This window comes from Cricetulus griseus, chromosome 8 (genome assembly GCF_003668045.3).
Source record: "Cricetulus griseus strain 17A/GY chromosome 8, alternate assembly CriGri-PICRH-1.0, whole genome shotgun sequence".
In the NCBI taxonomy this organism is placed as follows: domain Eukaryota; kingdom Metazoa; phylum Chordata; class Mammalia; order Rodentia; family Cricetidae; genus Cricetulus; species Cricetulus griseus.
The window spans coordinates 94,915,398-94,932,795 of record NC_048601.1 but is presented as its reverse complement, the minus strand read 5'-3'; the positions used below and the strand labels follow the sequence as shown (position 1 = coordinate 94,932,795).

Here is a 17,398-nt window from a genome sequence, read left to right as displayed (position 1 = left end):
TTCAACTGGGCTCCCAGAGCTCATCCCAGTGCTTGGCTGTGGGTCTCTGCATCTGCTTCCATTGGTTACTGGATGGCAACAGCTAGGGTAGCCATCAATCTGAATACAGGAGAATGCCGGTTCAGTCACCCTCTCCAGTATTGCTAGGAGTCTTAGCTGGGCTCATCCTTGTGGATTCCTGGGAGTTTCCCTGGCACCAGGTTTCCCCTAACCCCACAATGGCCCCCTCTATCAGGAAATCTCAGGAAAGAAATAATCATTTTTATATATAAATTTTATTTAAATTAGAAACAAGCTTGTTTTACATGTCAATCCCAGTTCCCTCTCCATCCCCTCCTTCCCTGCCCCCCACTGACACCCTATCCCAATCCCCTTCTGCTCCCCAGTAAGGGTGAGGCTTTCCATGGGGGATCTTTAAAATCTGTCACATCGTTTGGAGCAGGGCCTAGACCCTCCCAAGTGTATCTAGGCTGAGAGAGCATCCCTCTATGTGGAGAGGGATCCCAAAATTCATTTGTTTTAAAGCTGTTATCTATATTGTCTATATTAAACTGCTACTTAAGAATTGCATCCAACACCATGCTAGACTATGTAAATTTTGAAAATTATTATAGTCAAGGACATATTTAAGTCCACAGCTAACATGAAACTCAACTGTGAAAAATGAGAAAGCCTTCCTGTGGTGTGACACTATTCCTGGGCAGATGTAAACAAACATCTGCTCACCCCAGATAGGGAACCAATGACAGACCAAAGTAAGGCTACTACCCAAGTCCAACCTGGTGTACCAAGGAGCTTCGATGGGGTTACTTATAAGTATATTGGTGAGGAGATGCTTACAAGAGCAAAACCAGCTAAAAGACAGCTGCTTCAGTAAAAGCCCACCCCAGTATGGGTAGCAGATGACAAAAGCTGGAAACCTTGGAGCACACTGAACAACTTACAGACATCCCAACAGATTGGAGATTGCCTTTTCCAGGTAACTCAGCTGGCCTGAGTCACTTCCAAGTGACTTGAGTCCTTAGAGCTGCTATACTCTTGAGAAGAGAGGGACTGAGTAACCCTGGTCAGTTTCAGGGACTTCCTGAGACTATTGAGTTGTTAATTTCCTGAGTGTAATGAGCTTCTCTGAGGGATGAAATGTTATCTCCCTTAGATTCACCTCTTTTAACATCTGTATATTAATGAGCTTTCCTCCACGACAGAAGGTTTTAATCTTGGAGGAAACTGCTATAGAAAACTTCCCTTTAAATGAGGTGAAACGCAATGTTTACTCACGCTTATGGCTTCTATTCAGCATGGATCTGAGAGTCCCTGGCAGAATAACTAGGCAAGAAAGAGCCCTGAAAGGAGGGAATTAATTTCTCCCTGTTTTTATTCTGTTTTCAGATGGCATAATCTTATGTGTAGTAAATGCTAAAGATTTTACACACACATACATGTGTGTGTTGTGTGTATATATACATATATTCATATGTATATGTATGTATATATATACATATATATATATATACATTAGAATAAAGACAGTGAAATATAGGATATATAATCAGTGTATAAAAATCAGTAGCATTTCTTCTGCAGGATTCCCTGAGCTCAGCCGAATGTCTGGCTGTGGATCTCTGCATCTGTTTCCACCAGTTTCTGGATGAAACGTCTCTGATGACTATTGGGCTAGGCACCAATATGAATGCAGCTATGAATATAGCAGAATATCATTAGGAATCATTACGATGGCATTTTTCCCCAGTAGTGTTTGCTTCTATCATAGGTCTCTGGGCCATCCAGCCACTTGGTCCTGGTGCTCCAGGCATTTTAAGGGGCAGGCTCACCCTCATGGCATGGGTCTCAGGTTGGACCAGTCACTGGTTGGCCACTCCCACTATCTCTGTGCCACTCTTACCCCCCAGCACACCCCATAGGCTGAAAAGACTGTAGGTCAAGGTTATGTGGCTGGGTTGGTGTCCCAATCCCCCCACGGGAAGTCTTACCCCATCACAGGAGATGGCAAGTTCTGGAAATCCTGCTGAAGAGAGGGAGGAAGGATGGTAGGAACCAGAGGGGTCGAGGATACCACAAGAAAACCCACAGAACTAACTAACCTGAACTCATAGGAGTTCACAGAGACTGAACCAACAACCAGGGAGCCTGCACGGACTCCTAGGCTCTCTGCATATATGTTGCAGTTGTGTACCTTGGCCTTCTTGTGCGATTCCTAACAGTGGAAACAGTGGCTGTCTCTTGACTCTTTTACTGGCTTTTGGGACCATATTCCTCCCTCATATTGGGTTGCCTTGACCAGCCTTAAATACATGGGGAGGTGAGTAGTCTTCCTATAACTTGATATGCCAATGTTTTGTCAACATTCATGGGAGACTTGCCCTTTTCTCAATAGAAATGGAGGAGTGAACGGGAGTGGGGTGGCAGAGGAAAAATGGGGAGAGAGACAGAAAGGAGAGGAGGGAGGGGAAACTGTGGTCTCAATGCAAAATTATTTTTTAAAATCAATTTCTACATATAGACAAAAACAATCAAAAAAAGAAATCAAGAAAACAATTCCTTTTAAAAAAATCTGTGAAAATAGTAAAATACTTAAGAATAAGCTTAACCGAAGAATCAAAGACCTGATCACTGAAAAGTATAAAATATTGATGAAAGAAATTGAAAAAAGCCACAGATGGAAAGATGTTCTGTGTTTGTAGATTAGAAGATCAATATTGATAAGAGGCCCACAGTATCCAAAGTGTTCTATAGGTGGCCTGTCGTCCCCACCGAGAGTCTAAGGATACTTTACGAAGAGGTAGAAAAAAGTCCTAAGACTGTTGATACTGGTTGGTACTGGTTGTCAACTTCACAAGACCTAGAATCACTTGGGGACAAGTTTCTAGGCACATCTGAAGACCCACAGCAAAGCCAGGCAGCCTATTCCACAGCTGGAGTCCTGGTCTGCATATAAAGAGAATTTGAGCTGAGTGCCAGGATTCAGCGTTGTTTGTTTCCTGGCTGCGGATGCCATGCGAGCATCTGTTCACACTCCTGCTGCCATAGTGTTCCTTCCATCACGGACTGTCCTGTCAAACTGAATCAGAATAAGCCTCCCTTAAGTTGCTTTTTGTGAGGCTATTTTGTCACAGAAATTAAAAAGCAACTAATACACATGAGACAACGTAAGAATAGAGACAGCTCAAAATTTTAAGACATTTTACTTTACATGTATTTAGTACCCAAGTTCATGTATATGACACCATTTGAGTTTGATATCTGCACAAGTCAGAAGAGGTATCAGATCCCTGGGAACTGGACTTACATACAGGCAGTTGTAAGCTGCCATATGGGGGCTGAGACCCCACTGTGTCTCTGGAAAAAACAGCCACTGCTTCTAATTGCTAAGCCATCTTTCCAGCCCAAATAGATAACTCAATTTTAGAAAACTATGTATGACTCTATTTCAAAACGGAAAAAATATAAATATGCATGTTTCAAAGCAAGATGACACAAACGACCAACAGATACATGAAAAATGCTAATCTCCAGAGAAATGCAGGTTTCAATCACCAAGAGAAATAACCTCCCAGCTGATAGAATATTATCAAAAAGATGAAAGATGTGAATTAGAGAGAATATGGAAATACAGGGAACCCTGACACCCTGTTGGCAGGAATGTAATTCAGAAAAGTCTCTTTGGAAGATATCATGGAAGTTTCTCAAAGAACTAAAAGTAAAATCCTATTTACTGGGTATAGATCCAAAGGAAATAAGAATGTTGAGTGACTCCATGTCACTGCATCACAGTTCACAGCAACCAAGACAACCTGATGTCCAGCAAGAGACAGAAAGGTAAAGAAGATATAAGATGTAAGAAGGAAACATGGATGAAGCTAGAGGATACCGTGATAAGTGACAGAAGCCAGGCACAGAGGGATGAACAATACATGTATCAGTTGTTCACCTCATTGCTGCCGCAAAATATATTACAAATAAACTTAGAAGAGTTTATTTGGTCTCAGGATTTGAAACAATCCAATCCACCATGGTGGCAGGAGTGTAGGGCAGCTGGTCACATGACTGTATCCATAGTCAGGAAGCAGAGAGATGAATGCTGGTCCTTTCTTTTTCTTAATTCAGTCTGGGAATCTAGGCCACAGATGGTGTCACCCACAGAGGGTCTCCCAGCAGTTAATCCTATTGGGAAACACCTCACAGACAGACCCCAAGTTGTACCTCACCAGAGTTCTAGGTGGTTCTTAATCCAGTAAAGTTGGCAGTCAGATTGGCATGTTCTCATTCAGAAAACAGAATAGGTGGTTATTGGGATAGGTGATGCTGGGGAAATGTTGGATGGTTTCAGTTTGTTTTCAGGACAAGTCAGCTCAGAAGATTCTAATGAACAGCACAGTTCGATTGCTAATGTGCTATATTCTATACATTTACACAGGCCTGGAGAGATGGCTCAGTGGTCATGGCAGCTCACCAGCCATCTGTAACGCTAGTTCCAGGCGATCTGATGCCCTCTTCTGGCCCCAAAGGGCTTCTGCATGCCCATGTGCACATAGACTCATAGAGGCTCACACATATAAATTTAAAGAAAATAACATTTATTAGTAGATTCTAAGTTGCACTTGAAATTAAAAAGTTATAATGTATGTATTCATTAACTCCATTTGCTCATTATTCAATGCATACATATTCCAAGATAATATTTTTATTCGATAAATATAAATTTTGTTAATTAAAAAATTTTAGCTATAAAAATATGAATCAGCTACTCTCCTTCAGCATATGTGGCATGTGGAATGTATCAGGATATTGATCCTTTTATCAAGGTTGACTGATACTCCATTGCATGGGTATACCTCAAATGCCTATTGGAGGATTCCCACCTTCGGCAGCTGTGGATGGTTCTACTGAGGACATGATGCTGAGTGAAAACAGCAGACACAAAAGGCCCCCTGTGGCATGCCTCTGTCCATATAAAACATCCAGAAGTACATCCACAGAGACTGAAAGCTGGCCAGTGGTCATCAGCATGGTGGTTGAGAGTATTCTGGTTTGGAGGGAAGGGGGATGGTTTCAGAACTCGAGGAGGAAGCTGTATGCTGTCATGCATGGACTAAATGCTAGGATTGCTCAGTTTTGTTAAAATGCTGTACTTGTGAATTTCACCTCAGTAGATTTTTTGGAAATGAACCAACTAGAGCACAGTTCTCGGCATTGTTCCCATCTAGACAGGAGATGAGACTGCTCATAAATCCCAAGGCACAGGAGTGAACTAGGTTCAGAAGCTGTGTTTTGGTGTTGAGCTCTGACAAGAGGGAGCCAGGGAAATCAGGAGCAGGGGGCATGGAGCAAGCACAGGGAGATTACAAGGCTGGGTTTGAAGGGAAGTGAGGATAGGCTCCAAAACTTAAAAATAAATAAATAAATAAATAAAAAGCCCAGGTAGAAGTGTGGCAGGGAACAGTCCCTTGCTGTCTCCCTCAAGGGACTTCCCCTGAGCAACTGCTTCCTATCTGGTCTCACTCTGGCCCCTGGATGGACACACTGCCTTGTCCTAGGGTTCTGGGGACAGATCCTCCAGCTGTTCTCCTCTGTCTTCCTCTTCAGCATGTCAGAGTGGCCACAGAGCCAACAGCAGCTGGATTTCCCTATATTTTCTGACTGAACATCTCACCATGTGGGAGAAAGCCACCAGCTCAGACATGAGTTTGAATGTTGAACTCCTGAACATCACTCAGGAAACCAGGCCCTCTCCCAGAAACATGAGTATGGAGCAATAGTGGCATAACAGTAATTTTTTTACTGTTTTAAAATGTGAATTTCTAATTAACCAGCAATTAGCTGATATTTGAAGGAGCAATCTCTTTAAATATGAGAGAAACTAGAACTAGAGAAGGCACCGTGCCATGAATGCCCTAAATGCCCATTTTATTAGATGTTTTATTAAAGCACCATGTTCTCTGTAAGAATACTTGTCTCTGAGACACTGTGTGGCTCTTTCAGGCCACCCACCCATTCACTCAGGATCGGTGTGTTCCATCCTGGGCTGTGGTGAGAAGCCATAGTGAGGCTATCTACACACCATGGTCTGGAACCCTATGAGTTGGCCAGAGCTGCCATGACAAGCCACAGTGAGGCTGACTACCTACATACCATGATCTGAGACTTTATAGGGGCTCATAACTAATTAAGCTCCAGAGAAATCCAGTTTCAAATAGCTTCCCATTGCATCGTTTTTCCCTAAAGGGACTTCATGGACACTGTTTTTGAAACTGATCTGCCTCCTTTGCTGTGGTGTGGGAATGCCAGGCATCATAGGAGCCTATGTAAGGCTGGGCTACCATCAGCTGCCAGAAAGTCACTGGCTGCCCCTTCAGGATCTCATCTGAGGCCACAGGCATAACTTGGGGAGTCACACTGAGGCCACACTCCACTGCCCATCCACCTTCTCTGTGTTACAACACCCTGCTACACATGTCTCAGAATCACCCAGCATCAAGCAAGAGGCAGAACTTGTATTAAAATCCTGGTGCCCACATCAAAAAAGTCCTGCACTTTGTCACGAAAAGTTTGCTTACTGGACTGCAGTGATAGCCAGTAAAGGACTTGCTATGCAAGCATAAAAAACTGAGTTCAACCCCCAGAATCCACACAAACAAACACAAGGCATTGTGGTACAAGCTTGCAATCCTGACACTGGAAAGGTAGAGACAGGAGGATCCCTAGGATCCACTGGCCATTCAACCTAGCCAAATCAGCACATCCCAAGCACATCACAGAACACAGGGTGACAGTGTCCTGAGGGAGAAAAGACAAGATTGACATCTATCTGGTCTCCAGTGTCCACACACACACACACACACACACACACACACACACACACACACACACACACACAATTACTACATGAGCAAGTTTCCAAAGGCTGGCAGCAGACGCCTTCCTCAGCACATTCTGGAAGGTTCTGGAGAGCAGTGAACCAATGACCTCAGAAGCTGAGGCCTCCTTAATATGTGTACAATGCTTCTGTCCAGAATTAATCATATTACTTTTAATCTTTGTCCAAAGTGCAAACATTTCCCCCAGAAAACTAGGAGACTATTGCCTTGCCCATCCCATCGCTGGCAAACAGAAGTCCATCTAAAAAGCCAAATTAACTGCTGCTCTTTTCCACCCCCTCTCCTGTTAAATACCACACTCCCAACTCTAAATAGAAAAATCAATATTTGCAGATTAAAGGTTTCATTTTATTGCAAATATTCATGAAGATTAAATGTCATTTTAATCACATGTTGGTTCATTTCTCTGAGCACATCGTATTTGCATGTGTTCCTTCACTGTGGGGAAATGAGTTTTTCCTGGGCCAGCTGCGTTTGTTTACTGTTTGTTCTCATCCTTGCATTATCAGGCAGCTTCTTGAATTACAATATAGATACACCTTCACCATAATTGGAGGAGCCGGCTAGTTGGCGTTTACTGATGCAAACCTCCCAACTTTGATTTCAGAGTGTAGTTCAGATGCTACTGAACCAAAAAGCACTCTGTGCCCATTGGAGTGGCCACTTCCCACTACGGCAGGCTAAGGACTGCAAGAGCCTGCCTGCTTAGCTCTTGCGGTGCCAGGAATAGAGCATGGTAACAGGCTACCTCTCGGGCCTTACATCCAGCTGTTGACCCCAGAGTTGATTTCAGGGAGAAGTGAGTGTTGTTCGTACTGATACACTGCCTAGCACCTGCCTTTTGGGGATGCCCCTAGTGAGAACCAGGCCCAGAAGGACTCTTTCTGCTGTCTGCATTTTGAAATAGACACAATTGGTCCATTTGGCATGCATCCTCAATGGATAAGTCAGTGTGGGAGAGATTTTATTAAGGAAAAGAATAGAAGACAGGACTAGGCAAGGAAAAGTGGGGTCTGTGACTACTCTTCCCAATTGCCTTTGAGCTGGTGTAAGACAGAAGTCAGTCCAGCAGCTTTGCATGCTCGAGGCTTTCACAGCAACTATTGAAATCCAGAGTGTATCCCCGGGTCTAGTTCCCACTCATGAGATGGATTGATGTGTGTGCAAACCCATTTCTTCACTGATCTTTGCATACTGTGGGCAACAGTGTTGTCTGACTCTGCCCCTGGGATGTGATCTGCAAGTGGGGGGGTGAGGTGTATGTACATGTTTGTGCAGGCATGCAAAGGTGTGCGTACATACGTGTGTGTGTGTGTGTGTGTGTGTGTGTGTGTGTGTGTCCGTGTGTCTGTGTGTCCGTGTGTCCGTGTGTCTGTGTGTGTGTGTATGTATGTATATGTGTGTGTCCGTGTGTCTGTCTGTGTGTGTGTGTGTGTGTGTGTGTGTGTGTGTGTGTGTGTGTGTGTGAGTGTGTGTGTGTAGGACAAAGGTTGATGTCGGGTGTCTTCCTCAGATGCTCTCCACCTAACTTTTTGAGATTGGATCCCTCACTAAACCTGGAGCTCCCGAGTATATTATGCTGACTGGCCAGCTTGAGGGATCTGCCTATCTCTGCTCCCACAGCACTGGGGTTACATCCACACCCTTGCTGCCACTCCCTGGTTTTCACATCGTTCTGGAGGTCTGCACCCAGGTCTTCATGCTTGCAGAGCAAGCATTTTACCAAATGAGCCATCTGGTCTGTGAACTTGGGTGCCCCTTTCTCCCTCTGCTTTTAGAAAACCAAAGGTCTGGCTCTATAGCCCCAAAGAGAGTGAAGCCCACACAGGCTCACTCTTCAGCTCCCTCCATCATTAGAAATCACACCTGAGGGTGCCCCTTCCCCCACTCACTCTTCATGATCCCATGTAGCTTTGTGTTGACAGGCCTGCCACCTTTGTCCACAGAATGAAGAGCCCGTGTTCTCCAAGGATGGCCGCAAGTTTTTCTTTGTCAGAGCCATCCCGCAGGGGGGACGGGGGAAATTCTACCACATCACTGTGTCATCATCCCAGGTAAATCCACTACCCTCTGTGCTGTTGCACCATCGGAGCTGACCTCGGGGTGTCCACACTCACCCTTCTCGGGACTCCAAGGAGCCCTGGGAGGCTGATGCTCGCAGACCAAGGCAGCATGGCACTTGTCCAAATACAGAGGCTCTGAGCAGGGCAGTGACTGGAGTCTAGATTTTCTACTAATACTCAAGAACATGAACATGAGATGTGACATTTCTAGCAACAACAGAGGGACACGGGGACTCACTGGTGGATAGCAATGAGGATTCAAGATGACCACTAAGTACCTGTCTGTCTGCCAGGCTATTGTTGGCACACGCCTTTAATTCCAGCACTCCGGAGGCAGAGGCAGGTGGATCTCTGTGAGTTCGAGGCCAGCCTGGTCTACAAGAGCTAGTTCCAGGACAGCCTCCAAAGCCACAGAGAAACCCAAAAACAAAACAGAACAAGTACCTGTCTGTCCTTCCTGGCACCCACCCTTCCCTCAAGCCCTATGTGCTTCATGAGTCTCTCCCTAACCCCAGCACTGCCTCTACCTTGACCTTAATGATACCATAGCTGCCACTCAAACTCACCTGTCCTGGTCAGGCCACTTAGGATAAGTGCTGCTGAGCAGGAGAGTGGATTTTCTGGGAATGCCTGCTGCAGGCACAGTCGCTATAGGAAGAGCTGCCTGAATGCTGAATTTTGAGATCTCTGCCCTGAGACTGACGGTGGGAGCGATGGGGATGTGCTTGGCCCTGTGTCACCAACCCCATCTTCTTTGTGCAGGTTTTATTTTAAAGATAACTGAAGTGATGGAGAATTGGGGGAAAGTATATAAAATGTAATTAGGAAGAAGGCTGTCTGGAAACACTATGGATAGGAAGTAGGAGGCCCATGTGTATGATGTGGACCCAGAAGAAAGACAACAGGATCATCCCTCAAGGAATGTCTGGGGAGGAGGAGAGAAGGGGCCTGAGAGGCCTTGAGTGAGAATGATGGCTACTACCATCTTAGGCAGTCATTTCATTTCCTAGCCACTTAATCACATTACATAGAAGATGTCCAAAACCTGATTTGATTTGTTCACATTCTTACTGGGACCATTTCAAGTAAGATTTAAAATTTTTTGATGCTTGCATTCAGCCCCAGTTTCCAAATTCCTGCAGATGATCAGAATTTGCTGAGAACCCCTTAGCATCCATCAGAAAATGGTTCCCACCTTGCTCCAGGCACCCACTCTTGCCTGGCCTCTGCTTCCAAATCAAGGACTGCCTGAGGCTGCACTGCCTTTCTGAATTCACACCCATACGCAGGTGCACGCGTGCATGCGTGTGCGCACACACACACACACACACACACACACACACACACACACACACACACACACATGCACGGCCTGCTACTGGGTCTGCAGTCCCAGGTGTTGCCCTGAATCACCTGAGCCAGGCTCTATCCCATCCACTCTGGTTCTCCAGAGCACATGCAACTCAGAACAGCCACCCACAGCTGCGCCTCAGCATCTCACCTGAATATTTAAATGCTGTCTATACCTGGTACCATGATGGCAGGTTCTGTGTGACTACAGTTCAGGGCTCTGGGAGACACTTGAGAAGTATGTCAGCTGAGCAGGAGTCACAGTCAGTCCCTGTGGCACCTGGACCCCAGAAAGGATGACAGAGAGCAACAGAAGAACTGCACTGAGTTCATCCCTCTCAACTCCTTCCTGGTTTTGCCTGACTTTATCCTTTTCCCCACACACTCTCTTTCCTTCATCCTGGGTCCCAACACAAACATTAAATTCACAAGGGCATTGGCCTTAGGTGTGTATCTGTAGAACGTGAAATGAGGTGCCAGAAACAAGCCCTGCAGAGGAACCATGTGATACTGTCATCAGTGACACTCAGACCGTGGGGTGGGCATCAGAGCCCATCACAGAGGATGCTGACTTCAAGCCGAGCCACACAGAAGAGAAGCAGAAAGCAGGCGGATGACAGGCTCCAGAATGAGGCAGCAAAGCTGGAGCCCAGTGTCTCCCTCCTGACATCTTGTCTGTATTTCAGCCCAACAGCAGCAATGACAACATCCAGTCCATCACCTCTGGGGACTGGGATGTGACCAAGATCCTGTCCTATGATGAGAAACGGAATAAAATGTGAGTGCAAACTGGGGCTGGGCCCAGGAGCTGCCTCTTACTGCTAGCAGACCCACTTGTTTTCAGTCAAACATACTGCAAGAGGCCCCCTAGATCGTAGCACTCACCCTTAGCTTCAATGTGAGCCCAGGTACTGACTCAGCCAACTCCCAAAGGTACAAGGCACGACGACAAAGGGAAGATTGCACAGACCAGTGAGGCGACATGGATTCACAGAGATAGTTGCTCTGTGACAGCTGTTTACTGAGTCTCCGTAGACCTGACACAGGCTGAGGGCAGCTCCAACATGATCTCATTAATACTGTGGTTATATGTTAGGATAGGTCAGATTGCCCTTTTAAAAATAAACTAAGACATGGGCTGGGAAGATGGCTCCATTGTTAAAGTGCTCACTGTGCAAGCATGAGGACCTGAGTTCAATCCCCAGAACCCACATTAAAAGCCAGGCATGGTGGCTTGTGCTTGTAATCCCAGGGCTTGGGAAGAGGGGCCCTGGAGCTTGCTAATCAACAAGTCTCACCTAATCAGTGAGCCAAGTCACAATGAGAGATCCTGCCTCAAAAGAAAACCAGATGGAATGACACCCAAGGTCAGCCTATAGCCTCTACAGGCGAGTGCACGCATGTTCACCTGTATACACACAAGCATGCACATACACACTTAAAAATAAATACAAAGATGTAAAGAAATTAATCTGCTGTCCCCAGATGGAGCCAGGTTTCACTCCTTAGGAGTCCAGGCCCAGCCCTGCTTCTGAACTCTGAGGCTTAGGAGGAAACTGGCAGATGTGCGTTCCCCAGACCGGGCTTTATGGGATCATATAAAGTCTTCTCTAGTCCTTGCCCCTCAGGAGGCTGCTAACTCTAGGGAAAACCCCATGTTCACATCTAGGTGCACACCGCCACTGCCCTCACTGCTGCATCAGGACCCAGAGCATCGGGGCCAGGACCAGTGCCTGATGTTGACCGCGTGTCCCTCTGGCCTTCCCCTGCTGTGGTCATGAGTGAGGCCCGACCTAACATGAGCACAGCTCATCATTTGGTCCCGGTCCCTTAGAGGCACTGTGAAAATGCTAGGGTGGGGCTTGTGCCCTGAGCATGTGCCCTGAGGCAAGCTAACCATGTACGCCTTCCCCATATCCACAGCTACTTCCTGAGCACAGAGGACCTGCCACGGAGACGACAGCTCTACAGGTAACTGACTCCCATGCCGGCAGGGTGGCCTCACAGGATCACAGCTCTGTAGCAGATCAGAGGCAGCAAGTGGTGCTGAGTAATTACAAAGTGTGGAGAAGTGCAGAAGCCACAAGACCCAAGGCCTCAAGTCCTGTTTCTGCTTGGCCAAATTGCCAAATCTCTCTCTCTCTCTCTCTCTCTCTCTCTCTCTCTCTCTCTCTCTCTCTCTCTCTGTCTTTCTCTCTCTCTCTGTGTGTGTGTGTGTCTGTCTGTCTGTCTCTCTCTCTGTCTCTCTCTCTCTCTCTCTCTCTCTCTCTCTGTCTCTCTCTCTCTCTCTCTCTCTCTCTCTCTCTCTCTCTCTCTGTGTGTGTGTGTGTGTGTGTGTGTGTGTGTGTGTGTGTGTGTATGTGTGTGTGTGTCTTCTATTCTCTTCTCTTCTTGAAGGATTCTGGATTCTGCCTGTCTTGCTCCTATATTCAAGTGTTACCTTGGCAGATTGCCCTCACATGTGTGTTTTGAAGACAGCTGTGTCTGGTTTGAGAATCGACCAGTTACTGAGTGGAGAGGAGGCTGGTAGCTTTGCTATCTCCCTCCATGTGGCATGCTGGCTCTGTGAGGTCATGGCCCAAGTTCCACAACCTCAGATAATATAGGAAATGGATGGATATGCTAGGAACCCAGAAAGGAACCAGGTCTAAGATCACCCTCTCAACAGTTCATCTTGTTAACTGTCCCTTACTGATCTCATGGGAGAGGACTTTGTTTTGAGGTTAACTTAGTTCCTACCAGTTTGGGAGAGAGGAGGAGGAACAATGGGCATTTCTGGACACTTCTTAACTAGGAGAGCTGCAGGTGCCTGCTGCCTGAATGTACAATGGCCACTGGAAGGAGCCTCTGGCTGGCAGTGTGGACCAGAGAAGCTAGAGAAGTCCCCAGCACACAGAGGTCTTCCCTCCACCGGTGGATTCCATGCTGAGTATAAGGCTGGCATGAGTGGGCAGGGCCCTGCGATCATGGACCTACTTCTCTCTGTAGACTGTTCACCACTATGGGCCTACTGTGATCATGAAAGTCAGGCTACCCGCTATATAAAAATCAGGAAGGCAGCCTGCTGCCCCTTCCCTGTGACCTATAGCATCTCTCTCCCATGACATCTCCATTCTCGGGAAGCTGTGCTTAGAGAGGAACTTTCCCAGTGCCACGTGAAGACAGCAAGTTTCTGATCTAGATTAAACCTGACCATGGCGGTCCCATGTGGAATCTATAGTTGATTTCTCTCACTCCCCTCATCCCCAAGCAAGAAGTTGCATCACCCCCCTTCTGCTGTCAGGAGAACTGGGTTCTGGAAGAAGTCGATACTAGTTCCTTGACATTCATAGAGCTCCTTCCTAATGTACTTGGCACTCAAGGAATATGGAACTCTCCTCTGTTCACAGATTGCCAATTGCCTGTTCAGAGAGTCACTCACTTGGGTAGAAAGTTCCCTGTGATCATGCCCATGACCACTGTAGGCACCCATGGTTACTCAAAGTGATGGCACGCATGACTTCATTAGGTGATAGTGCCCACAACATTACCAGGTGAGGGGACCCTTGACAGCACCAGTTGAGAGTAACCATGACCCCCACCAGATAATGAATGGTATCCACGACCATGTGATAGTACCCATGACCAGACTAGGCAATGGCATCTATAACTGTGGTCTCCACACCCTGGTCACACCTAGCCTGCAGTTTCACAGGTGGTCAAATAGCTGCCACCCAGGGCTGGAAGGACTGAGAGGTCTCCAGAGTCTGGAGGAGGTGTGGGCTGGAAAGGCTTCCAGGAAAGAGATGTTGGTGGGAGTAAAGCCTAAGGCATTAGCAGCAGGAGTGACAAGGTAGCCTCGGAGGAGAGGTCCTTGCTGGGGAACTCAGACTCGATGTCCATGATCACTGATTCCTGCCTCTGTTCTCACTGGCTTTTTGCTCTTCCAGCGCCAACACAGTCGATGACTTCAACAGGCAGTGTCTGTCCTGCGACCTAGTGGAGAACTGCACCTACTTCAGTGCCTCCTTCAGCCATAACATGGACTACTTCCTGCTCAAGTGTGAGGGTGAGTGGCTGTCACTCCATCTGTCTCAGGTGGTTGCTGAGGTCTGCGGGCAGGAGCACACACAGAACAAAATGAGTGTGATCAGTGCGTGGCAGACTGCAGGACCAGGGACACTACTCATGAGTGAGGCTGTGCTCACCACATCATCTTGCAAAGACTAAAGTTCATGGGGAGGTGGGGAGTTCTCTGTGTTGACCTGTAACCCACCTCCCATTGCCCATAAAAGAACAGTAAGCTGTGAGCTGTTTATGGTACCTAGCACATAACTGAATCTATGCTGTTTATAAGTTTATAAAAATGGTCAAACAATCCCAAGATCCAATTTTCCAATATCTCGGATTGGGGTTATTCAGAGAGCCAAAGACATACAAAATACAAGTCCTTAGAGCCCAATTTGTTGATCCCAAGCACAAGTGGTTTTTACGCGCGCGCACGCGTGTGTGTGTGTGTGTGTGTGTGTGTGTGTGTGTGTGTGTGTGTGTATGTGCGCGTGTGCGCCACTCTCTGGCAGAGATGACAGTCCTGGCAGTCATAGGTAGAGGTAATGGTTTTGTTTGGCAGTGTCTTATATAGCCCACTGACTCCTGCACAGCTCAGGAACATATGCTGTCTTGACTGCTGTCACCTGAAAAGCTGAGGCCCCCAACCTTCTTCTAAGATGAAGGTGATCCTGGTGCAGGCTGTCTAAAACATGTTAGTGCCTTGAAGCTTCCTGTGCCAAGCCCCCAACCCCTGTGCCTCTCAGACAGGTGCCACAGTGGGAACTCAATTTCCCATATCTGTTGATGACTAAGGTGTCCAAACTGTGATATCACTTTCTAGTTCTGAGCAAGTCTAGTTCCCATTTTTAGAGGATCAATACCCATCTCATGAATTTGTCCCCAATGAGATTCCATAACCTATTACTCCAGGCAAATGAGTGGAACTAGAAAAAAAATCATCCAGAGTGATCCAGAAAGAGAGCTATGGTATTAATTTATTTATGAGGGGATATTAGCTGTTAAGACAATGATAACCAAGCTACAATCTGTAGAACCACGGAGGTTAGATATAGAATAAGGGACCAAGGGTTACAAACAGATCTCCTTAAGAAAGGGAAATAAGTTGGGCGATGGTGGTGCACACCTTTAATCCCAGCACTCAGGAGTCAGAGGCAGGAGGATCTATGAGTTTGGGGCCAGCCTGGTCTACAGAGCAAGTTTCAAAAATAAGGTGGAAAGTGATTGAGGATGTGTCAATCTCTGGCTTCCAATTATGCAACATACCTACTATGAGCACAACATACTTTCTAATAATAATAATAATAATTGATAATAATTAGTAAGCAAAAAAATAATAAAACAGGGTTCAAGAGATCAGCCTCACTTTGAGAGAAGTTGCTATCCATGAGGCTGAAAGTGAGTGGGATTCTAGGCCAAGTCCAGGCTCAGTGAAAACAAACGTCATGAGGGATTAGCTGGTGATGTCATGAGAGACTAATTTGTGATGTCTGAGGGAGGAGATGACAGCCACATGGTATGTGTCTATCCTATTTGGGATGATCATCCCCGAGAACAAATGGATACCTCCTTTAAAACATAAGCTTCACCTCCCAGTTCATCAGGGATAGCAGCAGGGAGCTGCACCCTAACCCACTCTTACTGCAGAGTGAAGCAAGGCTGGCTAGTGTTACAGACCTAAACCCCTAAGGCATCATAGTCCCTTGAGATAAGAAAGTAGCAAGCCACAAAGAGGCAGGCATGAAGACTAGGACTTGGCATGACCAGCCTAGATATCCCCTGAGGGTTTCTGACTATAGTCACCTCTGTCTGTCACATGGCTTTTCGATCAGGCACAGACATTGCTATCTTCCTCCAGAGTGGCTCAGAAAGTTATCCTTTGGATATCAAATGATCCCAAAGGTCCTATACTTAGGCTTACTTAGCAGCCTATAAAGCTGTGGGGAGGTGGACCTTTGGGAATGCAGACTAAAGGAAGAAGTTGGGCCACTGGGGGAATGTCCTTGAAGGGACACTAGAACCCTGGTACCTTCCTGTCTCCCTTTCACTTCCTAGGCTGCTATGAGCTAATAAGCTATCATCTGACACATTCCAACCTTGATGTTCAGGCTCCCTGTAGACTGTAACACGAGGGATCCAAGCAGTCATGAACTGAAGTCAGGAGCCATTGCCTGAAGTAAACCTCTCTTCTTTGTAAGTGGGTTTTCTCGATTTTGTCACAGCAGCCAGCACCCTGCTCTCTGCTAAAGCAGTGTAAGCGGAAGTACCCGATTATTTGCTAATAACTCATGAGTAGCTCTGGAGCTGTGAAAACAGTAAGTAACCTGCATCTTCACTGATAAAGGCATGTCATTATCTTCAGACATGTCAGACGATATCAGTTCTCAGAGACAGAGTTAAAAACAATGGTTGGAATGAGAAAATGGCTCAATAGGCAAAGGCACTTGCCACCAAGACTAAAAACTGAGTTCTGTCCCTGGAATGCATATGATTGGTGGAAAGAGAGAACCAGCTTCTACAAGAATGCTGTGACATCCATGTACTCACACACATACACATACGCACAAAATAAAACATTGCTAAGGAATCATTCATTTGATAAACATGACTGGTTTGGCTCTGTAAGCTACCTTGTCCTCTGGACGACTCTCACACTGAGTTTCTGAGGCACTAACCTTGGCTGCCCTTTTTAATTTTGAATTTGTCCACGTGGATGTTTAAAACCAGACTTGCAGCTCCTTAGAGCATTGCTAGTGGGTTTGTGAGAACATCTGTTCACTCACTCAAACATTTGGAGCAATTCCCTTTGAGGCTGTGTATACCAACAGTAGGGAGGGGAATCCTGAGGTGGGCTGTGTCCTCAGTAGACGTTCCATGAATGGTTCAGATTGTCTCCCTCATCTATAATGAAAGCCCAGCCCCCAGCAACATACCCAACAAGACCATTATACTCCTCAGTGACCGTGAAACAGATGTTTCCCATGGTAAAGAAGCTACTCAGCATCCTGCTGGCACCTTCCCCATTCCTGGACCAGTGTGGTG

The 17,398-nt window shown here is 46.4% G+C and overlaps 1 protein-coding gene across 1 annotated transcript in view; it reads left to right on the top strand.

The window, feature by feature from the left end:
- Dpp6 (dipeptidyl peptidase like 6) overlaps nt 1-17,398 on the top strand; it is a 652,844-nt gene that overhangs the window by 582,701 nt on the left and 52,745 nt on the right. The window contains exons 13-16 of the mRNA XM_035448706.1: nt 8,843-8,950; nt 10,996-11,087; nt 12,233-12,280; nt 14,239-14,357. Coding sequence (XP_035304597.1) covers nt 8,843-8,950; nt 10,996-11,087; nt 12,233-12,280; nt 14,239-14,357 — 367 coding nt within the window. The remainder of the gene's footprint in view (nt 1-8,842; nt 8,951-10,995; nt 11,088-12,232; nt 12,281-14,238; nt 14,358-17,398) is intronic.